The 25,683-nt window shown below is 45.5% G+C and overlaps 1 protein-coding gene across 3 annotated transcripts in view; it reads right to left on the reverse strand.

Moving 5' to 3' along the window:
- USP32 (ubiquitin specific peptidase 32) overlaps positions 1-10,110 on the reverse strand; it is a 58,646-nt gene extending 48,536 nt beyond the window's left edge. For all 3 annotated transcript variants that reach the window (XM_052688703.1, XM_052688702.1, XM_052688701.1), the window contains exon 1: positions 9,966-10,110. In XM_052688703.1, coding sequence (XP_052544663.1) covers positions 9,966-10,023 — 58 coding nt within the window. In that variant the 5' untranslated portion in view covers positions 10,024-10,110. The remainder of the gene's footprint in view (positions 1-9,965) is intronic.
- Between the last annotated feature and the right edge of the window lie 15,573 nt (positions 10,111-25,683).

Consider the following 25,683-nt stretch of genomic DNA (forward strand, 5'->3'; position numbering starts at 1 on the left):
TCTTTTAATGACCTGCAGAGATTGCAGGTTCTTTCAGCGTTCTTCTGCGGCTTACAGAGTAGGACTGAAGAGCACGTAAAACCAGGCTCCTTTAATTCTTGAGGATATAAAATATAGCCAATAAGATTCCACTGCTCAGATGGTGGGAGGATTATTTCACTGCTGGGGCTATTATGTAGCAATTCCCATCCACACAGCCTTATGGGGAGGGCTGTCACAGAACCTGCGCTGATTAGCTTTGCTTGAAGCAAACATAATCCAAATAGCAACGTGACAGTGAGTGCCCTGATAGAGATACTTTACAGATGGATAAAACAGGCTAATAATACTTAATGGCATTCTTTTTGAGGATGGTAACTGTGAGAAGTAAGCTCTTTGAAGATTAAAAGTGTCACATAAATGCTAAGTATTCACGTTACAGAAAATTGGCAAATCCTATTGTAATAACTAAATCTTCTGCTCTCCACACACAAGAAGTCATACCTTTGATATGCTCTGTGGTTAGGTCTAATATAACCAAGAAAAGCTTTATCCCCTGGATGAGCCACCAAGAGCCAAAGAATAGATATGAAGGGGAAAAAAAAGAAAAAAGATTGAATAACTTCTTTTTTTTTAAATACCAAAATTACGTTGCAGTAATCCTTCAATTCCTGTTGCATATTGTGACTGCCAAGCAGTGTGTTAAGATAGCTCAGTCTTTACTGAGACATCTGAATGGAGCAATTTTTACTCATTATTTAGGGAATAAGATTAATTATTCCAAGACACTTAAACAGCCATTCTTTAACCAAGACCTCGAGAAGACAATAGAGCTGTGGGTAACAAAAAAAAAAAAAAGAGGGAGGGGGAATTTGTCAATGGCAAAAAGATTGATTATAATTCTTTAGGAACAGAAGGAACTTGTCATTAATGTCATTAGCTGCAGTGTTTGAGAATGGAGGACCATGAAGTATTTGTTTTACTTTTCCTCTGATGACACCCTTCATTAACAGCCCCATGGAACACTGAGCAGGTAATACTATTCACATTCACTGCCAGCAATTACTTTTCTTAAAGCAATGCTGCTTCAGCTGTATGAAGCAAATTCACCTCCTTAATTTCTGAGCTGAAATCCCGTATTTAACTGTACCACAACATCGGATAAAATGCAGTAAAATTCTTCTTCACAAGAGTAGGAAATTTCCAGTGCAGAAAAGCTCTTGTTTCTGGACATTTAAGTACTAGAAGCACGGTCTGAAAGGAAGTACTTCTTCAGCCCAAAATAGACTCATGATGCCATATTTGAGTTCATTTACAGAAGAAATTTAAATCCATAAAACTGCAGTTCTAGTTGTTAAGTCCCCACTCACAGTTCTTTCCACGCAGACTTACTGCACGCTGCACTTCCTGTTCTGCTCACAATCTTCCAGTTTTTTTCCATTTGAGGTTTCAGATCTTCAAAGTAGCAACATCCCAAACTAACAAATCAACAGCGCTCACTTAAAATAATTGCCAAAATTCAACTAAATCAGTCTTCGGATCATTTGCAGAGTCCTGCTGTGACAATATCTGATCAAGATTTTCAGTTCATGACTGGACAGGCCATAAAAGCCTGCAGCAGGACAAAACCTGAGGAATACCATAAGCACTGTGCATTAACTAAGGAATATCAATACAAAATGCAAAGGAAATACAAACGTGTGTTCTATGCTAAATACCTGTATGGTATGAAAGGAAGATAAACACCATTAAGAATAAAAATAAGACCAGTTTATTCAATTTATTCAATGTGAATACCAAACATAGCTGATGTGAGGAAGAATCAGAAGTGGGTTGGTTGTAATGGGTGTTACTTTTAACGTTAGGGAAATATATCTCTATGTAGAATAAAGCACATCCTATTTCGGCACGGTGGATTTACCTCTCAGAGCTCCTGGATCCAATTCAGACTCTAAACAATTGCAACATTATTCCTGAAGCATCAAGTCTTGCTTCTCAATGTTCTTTCTCTAAGGCTGCAAAGCACATCATAATTTTTCTTCCCCTTTCCTTGCAATCTAAGATCTGATGTTGCAGAGCCATTGAAGTTATTTATTTACAATTTTAAAAAAAGGTTAAAGTTTTATATTGAAACTGATTCGGAGCCAAGTTACATGGTTCTTTTTACCCTGCACATAGTTCCAAGAAGCCAGCAATTACCTAGGCTCCAAGTGAAACAGCTTCAAAGGTTTTGAACACAGAAATCACCATCAGAATAACGTTATATAAGACACCAGAAAGCACAGCTCCGCATTCCCCCTGCAGCAGGTACTTGGCTTCCCAGGAACCCAGAATGGTTTGAAGCACATTCCTCCTTAATGCACAGGTGAACACTTCACCTGCTCAGCTCACAAGCAGCATCCAGAAGAGCTGATTGGTTTGTCCCCAGACACAGCACGCACTAAGCACAACTGACTGCGGCCTCATCTGCAAGCTTCCACGTGGGGGGGGAGGTTTGTTCTGCCGGCCACAAAGGAGAAGGATTAAAAGAGCCTACAGACCATGGCCTGTCCTCCACATGCCTGTCACCTACCTGCAAGAGCCAATCACTGCAGCAGAGGAAATCACAGAGCAAAAAAGAGACAAGCGGTGATTTGGGGGGGTAAATTTTGTGCCTGAGCCGCTTTTACATTAAATAAAGCATACAGTGGGAAATAAACCCTGGCCACTGCAAACTGCTTTGATTATAAATTGCCCAAACCTTTATCTGGCTTACCCCATTTTGCCTCAAAGGCAAATGAAGGCCTTGTTACAAATGTTAGTTGACTTTTTCAAAGGAAGTCATTTTTAAAAACTACTAGACTGTTTAACTTACAAGCACACATCTCTGCCTCACAGAACTCAGCTTCCCATCAGGACTAAACTAAAACAATGAGGGATTTCTGGTTTCTGGGATGAGTGACCCAAGTGCCTGCACAAAAGATTATTGTGACTGATTGCAACTTGCACCAGTTGTAAACAGATTTGGTTGAAACACAACAAATTATATGCAGATGTATTTTGCTCCAAATGAAGACCTATTAAGAATCAGAAATGCAGACCAGCTTTCCCCACAGTCTAATAAAACTGCAGTCAGAAGGTGGGCCCTCTTTCCAAGCCCATCCTTACCTACAAGGCCTTCACCAACCACGCTCAGCTGTAAGCACAGGTGAGTGATAAACCCACTTCTCCAAGGTGCTAAGATTTGGCTTGTAAAAAGTAATGATTATTATACAGCTCAGCTGAGAAGACCAGATCTATGCAGAAACAGCCACCACCAACAAAAGCGAGATGTCCCTTCAGACATCACAAAACAGAATGTGCGTCAGGATTTTGCCACCCTTCAGAAAGCAGGGTATTTTCCTTCCAGTAAGTGCTAGCAATAATATAGTATTCAAAGTTTTGTGAATCACATCCTTTCAAACTCAGAGGCAGAATCTACATTAATGGATTTTTTCTTCTACATTCATCTTCGCCCAAAGGCTTCATTGTCTCATTATGTAAATGACCTTTTCATATGAAAATTAAATGTTAAAGATGCTTTCTGTAGTTCTTCAATACTGCAAATATCACAAGGATATTCACAGTAATCTAGATTAACTATAACTTAAACAAAAAACAACTGCTTCAAGCAATAACAAATTAAGTAACTTGTTTTAAAACTACTTAAAGATTGAAAGCCTTATTTAGAATTAACCTCCAAAACTTTCTTTCCTGTATAGGAACCTAAATAAGGAATAGGCTGTTTTTGTTATGAATATTACCCAAGGATAGATTGCAAAACGCAGTTCTAAAGATGTGCACGAAGAAGCGCCTGCAGACTCATGTTACGTGCCCTCGCCACACTCCCCATCCCACCACGTGTCCCTCACACACCCAGCCAGCAGCCAGCGCTGACCTGGAGCAGATCAGAATGAACATCACATGCTGCAAAGTATCTCCTCTGCACACCAAGTCCCGCGTGTTATTCGAGTCTTTCTGCTGCTAGCACATAGCTTGCTGCTGCTGGCCACCTAGGGCACACTAACAACGCTGACAGCCAACGTGTCACCGGTCACAAGGGCAAAGAACCAACCAGTCAAGGACAGTCAGAAAAACTCACACCACCTCCACTGCTGGGAACACAGCTTCACTTCGGAGGTGTCCATAATTCTGTAAGGGATCCTGTGCTGTGACACCAAGCTCTTCTGGACGCATTCCCGGCCCCTCAGCCAGCAGCAGTAACACCCTGTGCAGCTCCTGCAGACAGCAGCTCCCACAGCACCTGCCTGGCTGTGGGGTGCGCAGCTCCCGGCTGGGAAAAGCTTCGCCAACCGCCAGGCTACTTAAATAACCCAGGGAGTCCTAAAAACAAACAAGCAAAAAACCCACCAACAAACAGCCTACAGCTGAACAGCTCTGGCGTACAGCAGTCCTTGAAATAACTGGCTCGGTAGACAGAAACAATCCCAGTATTTGGAAATGCAACACTTGTTCTGCGCCTCCTCCGTTTCCTTTCTGTATGTTCACTGTGTTTTGAATTTCTTCTTGGACAAAAGCAAGCAGGATTATTTGAAAAATAACTGGTGTGTGAAGATAAGGCCTCAAGGTTACAGCACCCATTAGACACACTCGTTAGACACTCCCCACATACCAACTTGTTTAGAATGAATTTGGGAATTCAGAAGCTAACAAAAATAAATACCCATCTAATTTTCAGAACATACGCTATCATTCCAAAATGACAGACAGTAGTAATGTCTGATTCTTCTTTCAATTACAGAAAAATCACAATGGGTGCTATCATAAAGTAGCACTTGTACAACTGAATTTATAAAATTAAACAGACATGCTATGTCTCACCTAACCACATCACTTTCTGATGTTCTTTATTCTCACATGGCTTGTCCTCCCTTCACAGACCCAGGTTTTGAAGGCAATTTCATTTTTTATGAGTACTAAAGAACTGAATGCCATACTTACAAAATGAGATAGTAGGCTGGATTCAATTTAAGCATAAGAAAGGGAAAGAAGGTTGTGTTACTGATTTCTCATGCAGTGCCAGCAGTCAGAAAGCCCAATACTGGTCTGGGTCAAGTGCAGCAGGACTCAAGCAGCCATCCCCAAACCTTTTTGTCTCCCACATGTCATTAGAGATGCTTTTGAAATCATTTTGAAAAGCTTCTTAGGTTCCTATTTTGTCTTATTTTGTCATCTCTCCAGGATATTGTCAGGTAGATTTAGAAGCCTGAAGTTATACTCCATAAAAACAAGTCTTTCCCAAGTTGAAAATGAACAGAAATATTTCACAGCATCCATCGGGTCAGAAAGCATCTCAGAAAGTCACTGAAAGCTGAGTCAGAGCAACTCAGACGAGAGCGCAGAGGGCTTTATCCAGACAGGTCCTGGAAACCTGTAAGGGTGAGAGTTTAACGATCTCTCTGGGTATGTATATCTATTTAAAAAAACAAAACAAAGCCAAGCCTGCAGTCACACAAGTAACAACTACATAGTGACTAGAAAGAGCTGACCACAAATAACTTGATTTCATTGATTAAACGTAAGACAAAGCAGAACAGAAAGAGGTAGGTGAGCAATGAGATACAGCCGTGCCTTCTCTAGGACAACATAAGAATGCTTTCAGCTCTTCACTTAAATCTACAACATCAATGTAAGAAAACGTATTATGTAAATAACTGCCAGATAGTATACTCGTAGCTTATGCCAAGTTGTTCAACACTCAAAATGAGGATTTGCTCAGCTTATCCCTCAGCTCCCAGCCACCATGGCTGAAATGATATTATCTATTTACGCTCACTTGGCAGCTTTCCTGACTGCTCTGATTCGAATCTCTAGTAACACGCTGACAGGATAACAATGCACCTAATGTTATGAGACTACTATTACTTAAAAGATACATTTAATCTGCTAAAGTGAGAAACCAGAGAACTCCCAACATTTACTGAAACATACTTACAGGTTCTGAGGGATTTCTGCATTAAGGTGTTCAACCACTTGCTGTTCATCAAACACCCGCACCCTTAAACACTGCTTTCTCAGACTTACCCCCTGTGTGCCCATCCCACACCATGCACTCACTGCCCAGCTCACGGCTGCGCCTGGCAGAGCCGGCCTCAGGAGCCAGCCGAGCGTCACTGAAGGCCTACTCAAAAGGTGCAGCAGTTGAAGCGCTCCCTCAAAAACCACAGCATTCACAGAAGCTTAATCAGATGACAACAATTTTCTCTCATTGAGAACTTTTCAATTGGTATTTCATAAATTCTTCTAAAGACCAACAAAGGGCATCTCGGGAAAGGCAACACCATTAGCAGACTGAAGTTCACCACGCAAATGTTCCAACGGTAAATAGGAAGAGACTGAAAACAACCACTTCTGTCATCTTGGAACACGAAGTAAAAAAGAAAGTAATCACTGCAACTTTGCTGCAGCACTGCAGCTTGAAAACTTCTAAAAGCAGCCTTTTTCCATCCGTTTGTTGAAGTTTAAGAAGCCATTTGTGCAGAATACTACATGTCCAGCTAAGGCTACCGAGGTCTCCTCCCAAAACAAGCATCAGAACTAAGTGCCACAGTTGTGAAATAATTACTGCTCTGTGAATTCGAGCAGCTACTCGCAGCTCTGCAGATTTATAAACAGGAAGTGAGAAGCAATGCATTCATACCTGCTTTCATCACGTGACAGAGCCCCAAAGCCAGCAGATACCTGCTGACATGAGCTCCCCAGTTAATCCAGACAGCCCCAGTAAGGATCCTAAAAATGCACCGCAGATTTAAGTAGCTCATTTCAAAGTCTGGAGTAATAAAGGAGTCCTCTTGGGGCTCAAGGGCTGAGCCCATGGATTTTGTCATCGGGGTGAGATCAACTGACACATGCGAGTCAGCTTCACGTCATCCTTTTGTCAGACTTACTACATCTGTATGCTCGAGGACATGAATGAGCAGAGAATCAAAGCCTGATTTGGGTAGGAAGGGACTCCAGAGACCTCTCAGCAGCCACTTTCTCTGAAGGCAATACTCATTAGCCACTCTGATGCTGCTGCAGCTCCTCTTCCACCCCAGCACATGTGGCAGAGCAATGTTAGCATGCTTTTAGCAGAATAAAAACCCAGCCTTCCTCCCCAGCATAAATTGCACAGATACGTGACCGTTCATTGACATTGCCTCAGTTTAAGTGGTTACCTGACTGAATATCTAGCATACATAAGCTGAAAACAGCCTGAGTTAGCACGACCCGCTATCTTGATAGGAGACCAAGTTTCTGCAATCGCTGCTTCATCTCATAATTTGCAAGTACCTTGATAGATTTATGCTCTGTGTGCCTGTCTTATACTCTAAATGTTATTTAAGCAGCATGCATTAAAGTCATTTGAACATACAGTCCTTAGGAATCAGGAATAAGCCAGCCATCAATTAATATCATGCAGACATTTCTTTCCTGGGAAATCCTCATTGAAGTGCTCTAAGCACAACGCAGCACACAGCAGCCCCCAGCAAAGCAGGAGCCACGGCTGCCAGTGGAAGGGGGGAAGAGAAGGCAGACTTCAGAGCACCATCTCTCAGTGTAAGATAAGGCCTGGCGCTGGGCAACCTCAGAGCGAGGTACCAAATCCAGGAGGGGTACGGACTGAGCCAGGGAAGCCTGCCTGACTTGCAGCACTGCTCTAGGGAAAACAAAAAGCTGCCATCACCACAGTCAGATCCCTTGGGGTAAGAAAAAAGCAACAAACCCAAGAACCATGTTTGTATCACTACTCTTAACAAACGTAGTTTGATGAGAAAACCTATTTCATTATGTATAGTTTGCAACAACATACGTACTTCATTTAATCTATGATCACCTGTCCAAGAATTTCATTTCCTTACAAAGAAGTCAATCTCCAAGTCTACCGGGTCAGGAAGAGCCCTACTAAAAGATAAGTTCAAAACCTCTAACATCCCCACAGCAACGGGCAAAGCTGTGCCTCTGGCTACTGTAAATAAGATGACTATACCTCAGCAATATTCCTAACAAGAAAAGATACGTCTAAAATAGAACCCCTTACTTTCCACTCCAAAGCTACACAATCAACAATTTTAAAGGGCAGAAGAGAGAAAGAAGTCTGTAATACAGAGTAAGCTGAGCTGGGGCCATGAGACAGCTCCACCAGGGCCACCCGCCAGCCACATCACCCACAGGGCACTCAGCTGCCCGCACCCACGAGCAAGATATAACAAAATAAGAACCACAGTGCTATCTCTCATGCTCCAGAGCCAACCGGGCCATTAACACTGCCCTCACATTTTCTTCTCTTTGAACAGAAGTTACATTTTAGCTACAGTTATTTATATTGTGAGCATTTAACTGCAGGAACTCTCCTCACCTTCATTCCTTTTGGTTCTTCCCCAAGAGAAATTACGATACATGAAATATAAATAGAATATAAAAACGTCTCAACATTTAATACCCTAGACACAACATTAGATAAGGTACATCAACTGATCACGAATGTACGTGGCTTTTATTTTCTTAGTAACAGTGTTTTGATAGCCTGTTTTATGCACATTCACTGGCTACCATTCAGCAAAGCATCCATCTGCACTGGAAAGCCTGAAACAACTTCTGCTTCCCTACAAAAATACAGCACTGAAAGATTCATATAGATAGAATAACACTGAAGAGAAAAATTACATTCGCTGTGCAAGTAGTAATTTTAAATAACTTCAGAATTAATCTTACTTTCATGTTAAGTGACTTTTCCCTACAAAATTTCCAGATTAGCCTCCAGACTTTGAAGCAATATACAACTTTAAATCTAACTTCATGATTTCAAACAGCTTTTCTAATTTATGAGCTTTCAGCCTTGACCAAATGAACATATTCTCCTCCACAGAGTTTATTTCAAACGTTTCCTGTTATACTCAACATCACACCTCTACTAAACTACGTTTATGACTCCAGTGCCTCTAAAAATACATACAATATACAGAGCTATATATACAGAGATGCTTTAGAAGAGCTTCAGATACAATCACTTGAACTGAAATTCTTTTAAGACTGCTCTGCCTGAGATCTGTAATGAAAAGGACTTCGAATCACACATTTGTTTCCTCTGCTTGACAGTATTTAGAATATGCTGCTCCATTTCCTACTTGACACGGCATCCCTCACCTCCACCATTAAAAAAGAGAAATACTAATAAACATCTAATAACCATTCCATTTGGCGTTACTTTGCTTCCCCTTCAATTAACACTCACCTCTCCCTGCCAGCTCTCCCTATCAGTCATGTGCTTCTCAGGTGTGAGCAGACACAAACAGGGCAGCCGCGCACCGCTCTGAGCCTACGGAATTTATCAGCGCTGCAAACACGGAGCAGGTGAGCCGCCAGACCCCGCAGGACATCACGCGCGTACACAGCCCAACGATTCCAAGACATTTCACATTCCTCTCCGCGCAAATCACCTCCCGTCGAAAATCCCGGTCCCTCTTTGTCCTCGGACAGCGGAATGGAGCGGGGCTGCTTGTCAGGGAGCGCTCAGCGTGACCGTGTTTACGCGCTGCTCCCCCTCCGGGAGCGCCGGATCCCGGCACGGCAGCACGCGGAGCGGCAAGCACTGCTCGGCTCGGCCCCGCGGGGCGCAGCGCTGCTCCCGGCGGGCGGCTCCTGTCAGCGCGCCTCGCCCGGTGCCACCCTCAGGGCGGCCGCGGAGCGACGAGGCCCGGCCGGTGCCGGCGGAGCCTGGGTGTGGGCAGAGCCGCCAGGGCGGAGGGCGTGGGGACGGGCGCTCCTCAGGGCCCGGCGCTAAAGAGCGTGCGGGGAGAAAACGAGCACAGGGAGGGGAGCGCGCCCGAGGCGCACAACGACTCTCCCCCCCCCGCGCCACGCTCCGCTCCGTTGCCGCCGGCAGCCCCCGGGAGCTGACAGAACCGGCCCCCCCCCGCCGCAGGCCCGCCGCGCCCCCTTCCCGCCTCCCCCCCTCCGGCCCTCACCCCTTCGCAAGGCCTCGTCGTAGCTGAGGAAGCCGATGCGGGACTCCTTGGCGCCCATGGTGCCCCTCAGTCCATGGCCCGGCCGGCCGGCGGGGCGCCGCGGAGCCCGGGCTGCGCCGCTAGCGCCTCCGGAGCGCAGGGCGGGGGGGGGCGGGGCTGGCCGCGGAGGCCGGGGGGAGGAGGCGGCCGCGCGTCCTCCCTGCCGCCTCCTCCATGGCGTGTCACGTGACGCGGCCGCCCGCCTCGGAGCGTCACGTGACGAAGGAGGGCCGTTGCTGTCCCCTCCCTGGGCGCCTGCTAACGGACGTCGCGCGCCGAAGCTGAGGAGGCGGCGGAGGCTCTGCCCTCCGCGAAAGGGAAGCGCCCCGCGTCACGTGACGCGTCACCTCCCACCTCTCCCGCTTGCTGCGCCCCGACGGCCGTCGCGCGTGGCTCCCGCCTCCCTTCAACTGTGGCGGGGGCGGCGCTGACGGGGGCGGCTCTCCGCTCTGCGGGGCGGCGGGCTGCGCGCGGGGCCTTTGACGCGCCTCACAGCCCTGCTCAGGGAATCCGCCCGCGAGCAGAACTGCCACCGCGGGGAGCAGAGGAGCTTCCTGTACCAGTAAAAACGTCCTTGCATCTGAAACAGAAACACGAACTGACTGCCGAAAGGGTGGAGATCAGCTCCGTCCTTCCTGCTCTTTGCCTTCAGCGCTCAGCCCTGCTCTCAGTCCCAGTGCAGGATTTCCCAGCTGGCTCTGTTACAGTGCTCAACCGTGCCCCGCTCACTCCTTAGCAGAACGTTCTGACATAGAAGAACAGGGGCCACCAGGGCCAGGTTGTACACAGGGCTGTTCCTGCACAGAAGCAAAGCTTTCCCCAATGCATGGTTTTCTCTCTGAAGGCTCTCACCCCACCAGAGCTAACCGAAGGTCACGCCAAAGTCATTTTCTGAGTCCACGTGTAGGTATTTTTACAGCAAACATTCCAAACAAATGCCATACCTGATAGGCAAAGCCAGGAACGCGGCTCGCAGACGTGATGTCTGAAGGCCAGATTTCTCCCTGTGTAACACTACTGAAGTGCAAAGTCACTGCACATGAATTAAACTTTGTAAATCCTCTTTATGTTGTTGTTTTTTTCCTGTCATCATTTGAATTGCGTATCTTGGACTTGTGACAAAGAATATAATTACTGCACTGAAGCATAACACATGCCCACAATGAACCTTTTGCTTCCCTGGAGCACAGAATGCCATGAGAAGGTGTAAACTGGAGTGCTTTTTTGAAAGCATCAGTGAAATTGCAGGAATGAATACTTCACACATCGGCTCCTCATTACATACCTGTCCTTTAAACCTGGGTCTTCAGCACCCTCATTTCTTATATATCTCTTCTCACTGCACCACACCATCCCTCACCCAAAGCATCTTTGATTTAGGTGCAATATAAACTCTTTAAGATATTCTGGAGGATGGTACAACAATCATGGCAACCAAAAGCAAAGCTGGCAATGGTAGAAACAGCTGGTGGAATATCTGCTTTATCTTGTGATTAAATAAAGAATTCCAGCTAGCAGCATTCATTCTGCTATGCTCCGTTTGTGATGGATCACTTCTCTGAGTATTTACTCATAGCTGGGAAGACATGGTTTAATTCCTGACTTTGCAATGTGATGCTGTGTGATCTTGTGCCTAGTAATAATCTCTTTGTATTTTGGTTTGTCCCCTGCATTACAGAGATAATGATACATTGAGAGTCTCCATTTTGCTTGGAGCAAAAAGCTGCACTGGGATACAGCCAGACCCAAACTGGCAGAGCAAAGAGAGCAGGAAGCAACTACTGGTGCCTTAAGACAGCTGCTACAGGCTTCACACCAATTTCCTATAGTTTTCACACAGATTTCTCCATGACTGTCCTTGCCTAACCTCCTTTAATCTGCTTCTTTCAGTAGATTACGTTATTAAACAACAGCAGTGTTACAAAGTTTCTTGGTATTTATCAGCCGCGCTTTAAAGGAATGCCTACTTGTAGCACACACAAACCCTGCTAACAGGCTGCATAGGGTTTTTAATGATAACTGGTTTACTTGATATAGCTTAAAAAGTTGACCATCTAAAATGATGATTGCAAATCAGACCCTGCTACCATCCTAGCTTAAGGCATAGACAGAAACAGCTGTCAGTATTTGATTCCAACGAAGAAGCAGAAACACTCACTGAGGAGGTCCTTCCCTCCAAAGGAATTAGGATAGATTGAAAAGATCATACTGATGGTGAACAAACTATTTGATAAAAAGTTATCTCCCAAATGGTTAAAAAAAAAGTACATTTTATGTTAAAACTTGCTGGTTTTCACTGCTAAGTTGTTTAGACTAATTCTGCATTTTTATATGGCATATAAAAAAAATAGGAAGTGACATCTCATGTCCCACAGATATAAATGATGTCTAACAAGCAGTAGAATTTTCCTTGAAGAGTGCTTTAAAATAATTCATTGTATCCATTGTATGCACCATGGCTTGCACCAAATTTAATAACAAAGATATTCTAGATTGGAAAATCAGACTGGAGGCTTATGATGGCAGTGTCTTTGTTCAGATTAAATTAAGCATGTTCTCAAAGGCATTGAAGCAGGAACCTAGAGATAAGGCTTTGTATGCTAACTGTGGATTAGATCTGGCAGTAAGTTTTTAACAAAGCCTTATTGGGGAGCACAAGGTTACGGATATTGCTACTATTTAAATGGTATGCCAAAGGTAAATCAAGTTAAGATAGAGTGAATCTAAACTTCTATTAGATGAATTGACCTCCTCTCCTCTGTTTGAAGAGTGCTATGTAAGTAAAGCTAACTGTGACAGGTCATGTGTCAGTTGGTTGCTGTGATTTATGCAGCCATTCACGAATCACAGATTCAGATGCACCAAGCAAATATCTTTAAGCACCTTTGCATCACTGTCAACTGTCTGCGGCAAAGCAGACGTCTATTCCTGTGCAGGGGAGGTGTGTGGCAACATGGCACTTATGGCAGGGCAGCTGCTGGTCTCCTGCAGGGTGCCAGGCAGTCCCCAGGCTGCCAGGAAGGAGAGAAGAGTCATGGGGTTGAGATGCAGACTAAGGCTGAAGTGGACATCTGCATTTGAGTTGCATTGATAAGATCTGAACTCAGAAGAGATGAGCCAAATACAATTGTGGAACTTCTGTGGTGAATAAAAACAATTCTGAGAACAGCGGTGGTGTCGTCCCTAGGATTTCCTGATTCAAAGTTGGCTTAAAAAAAAAAAAAAAAGAGGAACTGAAAACACAACTTTGATCCCTGCTCTGTTATTTGCCTCTACATCTCTGCCTCTTTCCCCAGTATCTGTCTCCCTCCAGAGACATTTGACACTTAAGGACTGGTTGATCTTTGTATACTGCTTCAAAATAAATAAATAAGGGTGTTCTATGTAAATGCTGCACTTCATTCTAGAGAATAATTGCAATCTTTAAGATGCTCCAAATAAATGAATAAAATACATTAAACTAATCTTCAGTACTTGTGCTTAATACCAGCTAGGTGGGAGCAGAGTTTTTCAGCACAGAGGTGGAAAAAACAAGACAACAGTGCAAATCACCAGTGCAGGTTTGAGACACTGCAGCAGGCACTGTATGGACATGAGACAACTTTGATCCCTTGTGCTACACACAGTCCTGAGTGCAGTGCAGCACATCTCAAATATTTGGAAAGAGCAGGAGGTAGGAAAGATATCAAGGTACAGTGAGAATTTTCATTCACCTAAGAGCTGAAGGGTTTCGTATCTTTTTAGTTATAATTAAGGGATGAATGAGACAAATTTCTCAAATCATTTTCTGCCAATCTAATTCTGATGTTATCAGAGGGAGATAGGAAAATGTGAGAGACTTTTTTAAAGAACAACCAAGCTACACATGCAAAATGCAGCTTCTGTCCCATTTTTCAGGAAATAAGTGGTTCGAGACAGCAGTCAGAGGGTGACATTCATGACAGATCTGTATGAACTAGGATCAGAAACAAAGGGACAGACTCTTACCAGGGTCCTCCTGTCTCACAATCCAGGCAGGTTCCAGCACTGATGCCACCATGAACTCTGAGCAAGACATCGCTGGGGAAAATACTGTAGCTTTTATGGTATAAACTGAATTATAACAATTAAACAAACAAACAAACACTACTACATACACAAGAAAATAGATGTAGTACTTGCAGAATTCTGTTATAATCTCACTGCAGCTAGCAGCAGCAGCAAAGAAAATGGGGCCTTAATGTATTACCTTCTATCTCAGGAAGCACCACTGTGTTTTTAGTAAGTTTTGCATATATATATGTATGTATTTATTAACTGCAAATACTCAGATGGGGTTTATGCAAACCCAGTAACCCCCCATTTTGCTTCTAGGGTGTGTAAATGAATGCAGTGCTTCCAGCAGCAGCAGACACCTTGTGCCTTCTTTCCCACTGAGTCAGTGCCACCAAACCATACATATTACCATACAAACGTGGTGGGGAGGCAGGAGGAGCAGCATGGGCTGCAGTTCCCCTCCCTCTCCAGGAACAGAGGAGTGAGGCAGGAGCCCTGTTTGGGCTGCAGATGACCTCTGCTTGGTTTTGCCACCTCCTAAGAAGGAGGAGGAGGGTAAGTTATTAGTTTTGCTGCTTCCCCTCTGATGCTTTTGCTTAGAGAGATCACAACAGATTTGAAGTGACTCAACATTGCTGTTCATATCACTAGCGCTACATAATTTCAGCCTGTGCTATAACAGCATGATCTGTATAACCAAAGATGAGGCACATGTGTACAGAAGAAAACACCAGAAGGTGCCCTGTGCTCAAAGCTCACGTGTGTGCAGGGTGACACCATTGCACTTGAGACCACAGAGAACAAGAGAATTCCTCCTTTTTCCCAGCAGACATCGTTGGCATCCCTTTCAACCCAGAGGACACAAGGTGCCATAACTAACCAAAGTCAGAGGAGAAGCATGATGCATTGTGAACTTTTGTGAACATCATGTTCTTCCTGATTTTCTATCAACCTATTTGAGTATGCTGGTGCTGGGAGAAGAGTGATAGAGTTATCAGCTTGCTGGGCTGAACGCTAAGGGAACAGATGAGTTTTGGCAAGGCTGTTGCTAGCACTAAGAAAAACTGATAAAGGAAGAAGAGCAGACCTAAATCCAGAAACACATCATTCAGAAACTGAGATATGTTGTGATTTATCAGCATAGCAAAAATTGATGGGAACACAGATCTCCCATCTCAAAGTGTTGTTGCTGTGTAGATTAAGAGTAGTATCTGTCATCAAGAAACAACAAGAAATGTGGTTGATAAAATAGTTTTGTACTTTCTTGTAGGCAGATAACCCATGTGCTGTTGGAAATGGGAATGAAGGATTTCTCTGCAGCCCTATCTTCATTAGCAAAAAAAAAAAAGAGTGACAAGAGGAAGTGCAAGTAATTAATAACAGAAGAGCAAATCAAAGCAATGGCTTCGCAAGAAGTGACTAATGCTAATCCAAATTACACTGAGTTATGTTGTGGGAAGAGAATGCTCTCATTGCCCCTAGAGTGTGACAGCAAAGCAGCTCAGCAGGCAGTGGCTCACCACCATGGCACAACAGGGCAGCTTGTCTTTCAAAGGGCGAGCTGCTTTCTTCTCAGCTCAACAGCTGCTGCACACAGGATCTCCAACAAGCATCATCCTAGCAGCTTGACTGCTGTATACAGAGAAAGCAGTATCAAAACATAAATCTTGTAACAACTTTATGAACATTTTGCCAACAGCTGACATAACAGAAAACGTATTCCAGAACAGCAGGGTAAAGCAAAAGCCATGGAGCCAGGACCATCACATCATCTGGCACATCCTCGTGCTTTCCTCAATTCCATTTCTGGTTTTGGGAGGCAAGGCCAAAGCATCTTATTTGCTACTTAAGGTTTCTAAACAAGAAGAAATCCCAAACACAGAAACCTGTCAGCCTTCAGCACCATGCCAGCAGGCTGGTGGCTCTGTTCAGCACTTGCACAGCACAGACAGTAGAGCTCAGGACACGTGAGGCTGGTGTGCACGCTGCCACTGTCAGTGATCCAAAAGTGACATCACCCGAGGGACACTAAAGAGATTGAAAAAACATCAAAATAAGAGACCTCTATTTTATGGTGTCAAATGGCTAAAGATAGTAATTAAGATTATTTACAAAGTGCCATTATCTGAGCTAATATCATGCTTGTAATCTGCCCAGAGTCAATGAAGAGCTGCTGGTCGAGCCAACAGTGCAACAAAAAAGGTCCAAGGGCTGCGGTCTGCTCAGACCTCATCGCTCCTCATTTCCCCCTAAGTGCAGCAGCAAACAGCAAGATGGAGATGGTCAGACTGCTTAGCTGCCATCTCGGCTGAGCACCCAGCGTGCTGATGTGCTACAGTGACTGAAAAACAACGCGTGCTAAATTGCTGCTGGACAAAACTCCTTCAGCGTCACGCTTTGCCACCTCTGTGGGCAGTTGTACCCACAAAGCGAGGTAAAGCACTGGGGATTAATCAAATATTTTGCCTACTGAGTTAAGCATTTGCATGTGTTTTTATTATATAAAACACAGCATCAAAAAATATCCCTAAAAGCTTTTGGCACTGCCTCTCCCTTTGATTAGAAGCCCAGCTGCTCATGGAAGAGCTTCTGGCCCAGCAGCTCTTCAATGACCGTACCTAAATTCAGCCTGGAGTATTGTGCAGATTCTTGAGCAGGTCTCAGCAGTCGATGGCCAATTCAGAGGAGTTGGAGGATGCCAAATCATTGCAGCTCAGGAAGGAAAATTGGTGCAGTCAAGGAAGAGAGCAATTTGAAGTGGTTAGAGAGCTTGGACACCACAGCAGTGGGCAAGAGCTTCTCTTTTTTCTCTTTTCACTTCCCAGCTGTTTCTTCCTCAGCTGTTTCTTCCTCTGTCAGGTGTTTCATTTTATCCTTCCATTTTTGCCCACATGGCCAACTAACACCCTTCTGGTTGAATCTGCTGGTTGCAGTGCTGAGGTACCAGCTGTGCATCCCTGCAAGCTGCCATATTTATGACCTTGAATTTTTCTGTGTGGCCAATCAGAAAAAAGCTTTTGCACAGTGTTTCCTATCTCCCAGAGAGCATCTCTCAATTTTTAGCAATAGATATCAATCATTTTATAGCATCCAAAGCATGGTGAGAACATTCTCCTGCTAGCACCAGCAACAGTCACTCCTCTGCCAATCCATACCCCATTATTTTCTATCAGTTCCTCCATTTCACTGAAGCCAGTCTAGGCAGCTGTTTCTGTTTGCTTCTCTGCCAGCATATTAAAACAGAATAAATGTAGCTGTTAACTTCATGTCACAGCCTGGAAACTGAAGGTCTTCACAATCTTTTAAGAGCAAAATTTTTCTTGAATATTTGACAAACGCCTCTCACCCCCCTGTTCTCAAGCTAAAATCAAGCAAAACCAGACAAAAAGCTACATAATTTTTTTAATCTGCATAGCCTGCACAGCACTTCAGTTTCAAGTAGGTAAAATACTGCTAATTACTGCACATTCCAACAGTCCCTGTGATTTTACAGGGAGCTGTGTCAAACTAAACCAAATTATAGGTCAGAGCATGCAGGCCTTTTTATCACTATCTCTAATTCCCTTTGTGGTTTACAACATCCTGAAATGTCAGTCGTCATCCCCACCACTCCCAAAGCAACAACAAAAATGAAGATGAACCACGTGTCTTACAAGATCCTTCACCTCAGATGAGCTCTGCTCTGCTGCTCCGGAGTTATTTCATCACTCCAAGTCCAGCAGCAGCACACTCATGGCATGCCCTTCTCACATTTTGTTTCAGCAGATGATACAAAATACAGATTTTGAAGGAAGAGATGCCAGAATTTGAGCATAATCAAATGACTATCAGTATTATTACTTCCCCAGAAAAACAGTGGAGGTAAAAGAAAAGAGTCTTGAGCAGCTTTATAATGTCATCTTCGTCCTTTCTCTGGATCAGCCTTTCTAGATGCTTGCCTGGAACCCAGGAGGTCTGGCCTCCCCGTTCCCTGCGCTCACTCAGTGCCCCCTGCCCTGCAGACTCAAACCCCACAGAGGTTTGTGCCCTGTGCAGCACAGCACCTACATCCACAGCCCGGAGCCCTGACTGCCAGCCATACAAGTAATACGTCATCCAAACCCAGTTTATCTGCAAATTAATGTTATATCTTATGCCTGCTATAAAGTGAAAACAGCATTAAATGCAGCACTTTACATTCCAGCACGCTGTGGAAGATTGTAAAAGCACTTAATATATTATTTAAGCTGGTTAAGCTAGATAGCACAACTGCAGTAATTAGCAACAATTCTCCAAATCCCCATATGCCAGACAAAGGATCACATTTAGCGTTTTTGGGCTGGCAGGAGGGAATCAGAACACTGCAGACATTGGCACACACTGTTTTTCCTCCTCTGCCCATCCCTGCAGAGCCTGCACTTCACTGCAGCTGCCCCCCTGCAATATCGATAGGGTCTGAAACCCATCAGACAAACAGGGCCTCTCTTTCTTTTTGTTATTTAAATGCGATTTAACGTTAAAAGACAGAAAAATTAACTGCTTCTCTTGATAGCTGCATTCCGTAGACCGGAGGGGAATTTCCTTTCTTTTCAAAATAAAACCAAACATAAAAAATAAGAAAATGCCCCCAAACCCAAACGTGACTTCCTCTGAAAAATCCACAAGCTGAAGTGCTAAGCAGAATTGTAAAAGCAGCCCCAGCAGCAGCCCCAGCTTTGTGCATGGTGGGGAGCGGGGCAGCGCAGCACGGGGCCGGGCTAGGCAAAGGGCATGGGTCAGAGCAAGGACAGCATGCAGGCACTGCCAGCAGCCTGAGCCCTGCCAGCGCAGCTCCCATCACTGCCCAGAGCATCGTCACGCTGTGCCTGCAGGCAGGCAGCCTGCTGGCACCAACTCTGCTGGAAACTTGCCTGGTGCAGCTCCTGTGCGAGCACTGAGGTGGGTAGCAGAGCTTCTGAGGGAGAGAGGAGGAGAAAAGGAGATGCAGATTTAGGAGCCTGTGCCGTAAATAGAGTCACTGAAACTGAGGGCGCCGTGGCTCAGAGAGGGGCAGACCTGGCACAGCCCCGCTCCCAGCCCCAGTTGGTGCTATTTTCCATCCCCACGCTTTCCCCCCTGGATCATTCGGAGAAAAGACTCAAGACTGAAAACTGACACAGGACAGGAGAACCCCTTCAGAAAGTTTTACTTCTCTATCGCAAAGATAGGAAAAGCCCTTTTCACTCCTTTATATTTATTATTTTTTCTGCTTCTTTGCTACAATAGTGGGTAAGCTGGGGGAAGGGGAAAATGAATGAGGCAGGTAGCACTTCAAGCAGCTCCTATGGAATCATCCAATGGGTTAACAAAATAAATTGGATTGCTTTTAATGTTTAGATACCCACCTTGCTAAGCAGAAGCAAAGGAAAGGGTTTATTAACATGTCATTAGCAAGGCTTGTTTCAATTTGCATAAGAAACTCTGAAAACTTTTGACACACAGAAAGAAGGAAGGCCTGAAACTGTCCTGTTTCTCACAATGCATGGAGGAAGCTGATAATGCTCTTTCATTTCCTGAAGACTTCAAAAGGCTTTTTTGTATGACATCAGCAAACACCAACAAACTCATTAACATCTAGACTAGAAGTGTAAAGGCAGAAACTCACCTGCAAAACAGCCTAAACACGAGATAACATACATACACACCAAGCTACATTTATTGACAGTGAGGAATAGGTCACCAGCAGCTTTGGGCCACCCAGGGTGGGAACACTTGGAGCACATCTGGTCAGATTTCAGAAAGGACAGAGAGGGCGAAAGGGATGCAGATGTGGTTACAGCTTCATGTTCCACCTCGACACACCACTGGTCGCAAAAAGCATTTGGGATTTTCACCACATTTGTTCAGACAAGTAATTAAATGAACAACTTCCAACCTCAACAAAAAGGGATTTCTACGCCGTAATAGGATTCTTCTAACAACATCACATACAAACGAGGCCCAAATTCTTTTTGGTCTCTTTGTGTGACAAGAGGGCTACGAGATGGAGCTGCGCTGATGGGCACTCAGCTGCAGGACAGGTCTCTGGTTGGCTGTGAAAGTTTGCATGGTCCTTAAGCACCAGGAGAGGAATTTCCAGGGCAATTAGCAAAGTCTCCGCCCTGCAGGCTGGGCATCAATGCTGAGCATCATTAATCACTCCATCAAACGAGGCGTTCACCTCCGCATTGTACAAACAGGTTACCAAGAAACATTCCCCTTGACAATTCCTTTATTATCACATTGCATTGCGTCTGGCAATGTTGTCTGGCTTTTAGGTTTAAGTACATCACCTTGTACACATTTCACATTATATTTAAACCAACTACTTGTACATTTATCTGCGTTTATCAGCTCTCCTTCCCTGTGACCTCCTGCTAAATCAATATTGCATCAGATACCTGCCTATATTATTTGCAACCTGACTCATCAAATCACCTGTGGTTTTCATGCTAAATCTGCACAAACCAACAAACAGCAGCCACGTAAAGGGTGTCTTCACAAGTTCTTCCTTTTGGCTATATGCCCAGCCTTGCACTGAAAGAGCTGCTGTGCCAGCAAAGCTTTGCTGTTTGCACTTGCACAGCTCCAGGAAAGCACTCACTAAGGTGCAGAAATCGCTGTTTGCAGGGGAGATGTCAGAGAACTGGGGGTGCTCCTGGGCTGTACTGTCACAGCTGTGTTTGAGCAGCACTCAGGCTCCTTTCCCTTCATTAGAAGAAATACGAGACATGGAATCTATTTGTACTCCTGACTTCTCCCCACCCAATTAGAACATTGTTTGGAAGGACTCCTGACCTCAAGTAAGCGATACAACCCGACAGATTTACAGAGATGTAGTCTGGGTTATGCCATCTTTGGCACACCTTACACCATGACCAAAATGAACTGCAGCTTTGCTCCGTGCAATCATAGAAATTCAAGGGCAGGGAAGGGTTATGGCTTCCAGTCAGAGTGCAGCTTGGAGCATTATCAAACAGCTCAACAGTGGGAAAAGGCATTTTGCAGCCTCAGCTTTTTAGACTCTGGCTCTGCTACTGTACTAAGTAATGCCAGAGAAGGCTGTAAGGTCACTGCTTCACTCTGACCCTGGCTGACAGCTCCCAAACACAGCAAGCTCCTCAGATGAAGGCTGCCCAGGGAGATCCATCCAAAGCTGCAGCTCGTGCCCCTCTGCTTTGGCTGCACTCAGATGCAGTGCGCACTCAGAGGCAGAATGTACACTGCTGTGCCCAAGGGGACCTTCAGGCCTGCAAGGTGCAGAGTATGCAGGAGAGAGCAAGAGAGCCTCTCCATTCAGCTGTCACGTGGAGGCTGTAATCTCACAAGTACACAGATATGGCCACGAAATACAGGTTATGCCTGTGATAACAACCGGTGTGTGTCCCAGGGCTCCTGCATGGTCTTTAATCTGGCTGCTACCATATGTGAGAGCCTGTGCTGAAGCAGCTTTATTGTTCCCAGTGCTCCTGTTTGCCAGGAACACACCGCCCCATGGTGCCCCAAGATATGAGCTGAGGACATGAGCTGCCAGCTTCTTGGCTTGAGCCTCTGGAGGTGGCCACATCAGGATGGGTTTCACAGCTGCAGGCGGAGGGCAAGGAAGAGGGTGTGCAGCTGGCAGCAGGCGTTGAGAAACTGAGCACACTTTCAACACAGCCTTTAACTTTTCAACATCCCCTTCAACAAAGCCACCTCCAGCACCAGCCTTACCAAATCCAGGCTGAAGTTAGCACAGCTTCACTTATCCTCACTGCCACCACTCCTCCACTCTGCTACACAGTGACCTTGCTTTGTGTTAACTAATGCGTAACATACCTTGAAATCTCAGCTTAGACTAAACAAATTGCAACGTACCTTGGAGAGTCAAAGCAAAGCCAACTGCAAAGCATTTGGATATAATTGTCCCTGTGTTTGCTCCTACATCAGGGAACTGACAGCAAAACTTCAGGCACTGGGGTCACAGAGATGCTGCAGCAGCCACACGTGCTCTGCTGAGAGCAGAGCCGTCCCTCCGTGTGGCCATGGAACCTCAGAGAGGGCCTTTGTGCAGCCCTGTGCTGACTCCTGGTACCAGAAGCAACCTGGCACAGGAGCACAGCTGAATCACAGCTGCAGCAATTACACTAATTGTCTGAGGGACAAAACAATTGCACTTGTCTGACTGGTCAGGGCATGACTGCGGCCCAACACATTTTTCTTTGTGAAAGCATTTTGCCTGGAAGTAAATCTCCAAAAAATAATCCCTTTAACTACAAGCCTTTCTTCCTCCTGGCAAATGCAATTTATTCTTTATTAAAACCGAGAGCTTTAAAAGAGATGCTACCCAGCAGAGCTACACCTTGCTGTGGGTGGCACATACAAAGGAGATACCCTCAGAATTCCATTACACTTCACTGGGAATTGAGAACACAGCTCTAACCAGCTCTGTCAACACCACCTTGTGTTGCACTCTGTGGCTGCGCCTGCTCCCCACCCAGCAGGGCCGTCTCAATGGCAGCTCAGCCCTGGCCTCACGGCCCAGTGGCTGCAATAGGAAAGGAGGAAAAAGGCCCTTTCTGACCACACCATAGGTGACAATCACAATCACCAGCGCCTTCCATCATCATATCCCAGCCATCCCCAGGGCTGGTGGAACTTGGAACCCGTATCCAGGCACCCTGGTGACCCACAAACACTTTCTGTGGTTGCTTCCCTTCCTCACCTGGACACAGGTGGCAGCATGAAGGCTGTGTGTGCCACAGAACAGGTGGGCACAGAGGAGCAGGCAGTCAGTGACAGCATGGCCAGAGAGGTGAGCATGAGCAGGAAGGGACACACAGCCAGAGCAGGGCTCAGCCTTGGTGACACTTCCAAAACTCAGTTTGGAACCAAGTTTGCAAAGGCATCTTCCTACAGAGCAGAGTACATCAGAGAGGGAGGACTCATTACATATCACATAGGGTATTCTAAAATACACCATTATCTTGGGTTTAGGTTGGTCACAAAACCAAAAAAGTGAGGTGACCAATTCTTACAGGCTTTTAATTGCAATTAAACATCTATCTTCATTAAGCACCTCTGAAAACCCAGCCTGAAATGCTTTTGGCAGGAAGAGCGATGCTCCTGAGCCTGAGGGTAGGGTTTGTCCTCAGCTGTGCTTTTGGGAAAGGGCACAGAGCTGGCACCAGTGGGTAACTGACCTCTGTCTCTGGCACCCACAGGGCCTAGGGAAGGATGTGGCCAGCACTGAGGCAGCAGTTCCTGCAGCGGGCAGCACGGGTCGTGCACAGCCTCGGGCCCCACTCATCTGCTCCACGGTTGGCCTCAACCAGGATACCTTCAAAATTGTGAGATACTGAACGGGATTTGGCAGAGGGGAAAAGAGTTAATTTGTGGCATTTCAAGAAGGAGGGAGGAAAAATAAAACCCAGGCATTTGACAGAGGAATCAGACAGCAGGACAGCAAACTGAACCTTCATGCATGGAGGAAAGCCACAGTGGTTAACCTCCTTGTTGTTTTCTCAGCATCACACTTCAGTTAAGCAAACAACAGGCCATCCACATCGAAAGTCACACCGCTCAGTTTTTGGAAACGCATTTTGCCACTTCAGCATTTCACATGGAGCTTTGATGGCAGCCCCAAAATTTCATCCCACACCACTGCCCACAGTGGATGCGCCCACCCTTACCCACACATGGCCCTGTGTGTGTAACATGCAGAAAGCCATGCGGGCACAGAGGGAGGGCATGCAGACACAGTACTTGCTCTTGCATCACAAGCTGAGGTTTGCACCATCCCAGGCACAGCCACAGGAAACAGCAGTGTGTGAAAAGCAGTTCCCTTTTCCCATCCATGCAGAACAACAGCTGTTTCGTACCCTGAAGTTAATACGTTTCACCCTATGATGTCAAAAGGGAAGTCCCAGCCATGAAAATCCCTCAGTCTCCTTCTGTGTCATCCCAACATGCTTTGCCTGTGGCACCTCGAAGTTCAGGAGGTGTGAGATAGGCCCCTTCAGGGTGATGGAGACACTCGGCAGGGACCCACTTCAGCCCTCCATCCCCACACAGAACGTACTCACCCAGAAAACACTCTGATGCTTTCCCAGCCAACTACTTCAGTAGCTTACTAACAGAACACAGCTATTCCAACACTTCCTTTGCAGTGCAAGGAGTACTTGAGGCCCTTCAAGAGGTCACTCAGGAAGCTGCACTTGCCCCAGCACCTTTCCAGGAAAAAAAAAATGAAGTATACGAAAGAAAGCGTGACCATAATTGGGGACCGCATCGACTTGTTCCTCCAGCAGCACTGCAGAGCCTCAGAGGTCCGGCACTGGAAGAAGTAAGGCTTTGACCTCTTACAGCTCTGGGAAGGGTCATTTTTCATAAGTTTATTAGCTTCAGGGAAAAGGAGAAAAGTGCCATGCAAAGGATTCACCAGTTGTCTCCCTCCATAAGCCAGAAACAGCAGGAGGAAGAGCATGCAATCTGTGCTCAAGTATGCAACTCACATGTCTTTCCCCTAGGATGCTGTGGAGGTTCACCTCCCTCTTCTCAGATAAGGATGAAAAGCAGCTGCAGAAGCTGTATAAGTACATCAAGAGAAACAAGATGCAAAAGTTCCAGGTAAGCAAGCAGGATAACAGCCTTCCTCAGCAGCTGAGCTGCTGTCCCCACCACCATGGTTTGCAATTGCAGGAGCAGATCCCATGCTCCTAGTCATGCTTTACAGACCAACACTGATCCTTAGTTGTATGTGGTTAAGTGAGAGCTGAGCTCTGAAAGAAGCGACTTGTTCAGGTAAAGCAAGCATTTGTCAACTCTACTTCTGTGCTCGAGCAGCAGCTACAGGAGCCCTCCAACAACGGAGCTGTATTGAGTGGATTACTGAGAACCCCATCCCAAAGGGTTAAGCCACGAAAACAGCCATCCAGAAACACAGCCCCTGAGCAAAGGCTGAGTGCACCAGGAAGTTCAAAGGTCCATAAGAAATACTTTTAGAAGTTTATTTTAAAATATTAAAAACTGTCCCAGTGTTAAAAAAAAAAAAAAAAAAAAGCCAAAAACAAACAGCAATACTGAAGGCATCTGGGAAAGTGTTCTGAGCAATTTAGGAAACTGCAGTAGGTGTGATCCTGTGCTTCACATTAAAGAGCTGCGGCCATCTGAGTGCTGGCAGCAATGCAGCTGTCAGCAAGTGGGAGGTCTGAATATGAGAGCAGAGGGATATCAGGCTGTTTGCTTGTTTAGAGGGCTCCAGAAAGACACCCCAACAATAAGGAAATGTAAAGAAAAAAAAGCAGGAGCACTGAGCAACAAATGCCTCCAAACTCTTCTACCCCATTGCTCCCCCTGAACGAAAAATCAAAACACAGAATAGCACACCTTCAGCTTGGGGAGGAAAAAAGTGGGAAAGTGAAGGGGTAGGTGCAGCCTGTGATACAGGCAGGGCTGTGCAGTGCAGGGCATGGAGCTGCCTCCAGAGCACAGCGATATGCAGGGGCTGATGGACTGCAAGAGGGTGGGAGAAGCCTTCCAACCAGGGAGCAGCTGCCCCTCATTGCAGCTCAGCAGCAGCACTGGGGCAGACGTGGATTAGGAACACCTTGTTGTTTAGATGAGTGAGCATAAATAACATCATCATCAATACATAATTAGGAAGTGA

Source organism: Tympanuchus pallidicinctus, unplaced genomic scaffold (assembly GCF_026119805.1).
Source record: "Tympanuchus pallidicinctus isolate F22 unplaced genomic scaffold, pur_lepc_1.0 scaffold24, whole genome shotgun sequence".
NCBI lineage: Eukaryota > Metazoa > Chordata > Aves > Galliformes > Phasianidae > Tympanuchus > Tympanuchus pallidicinctus.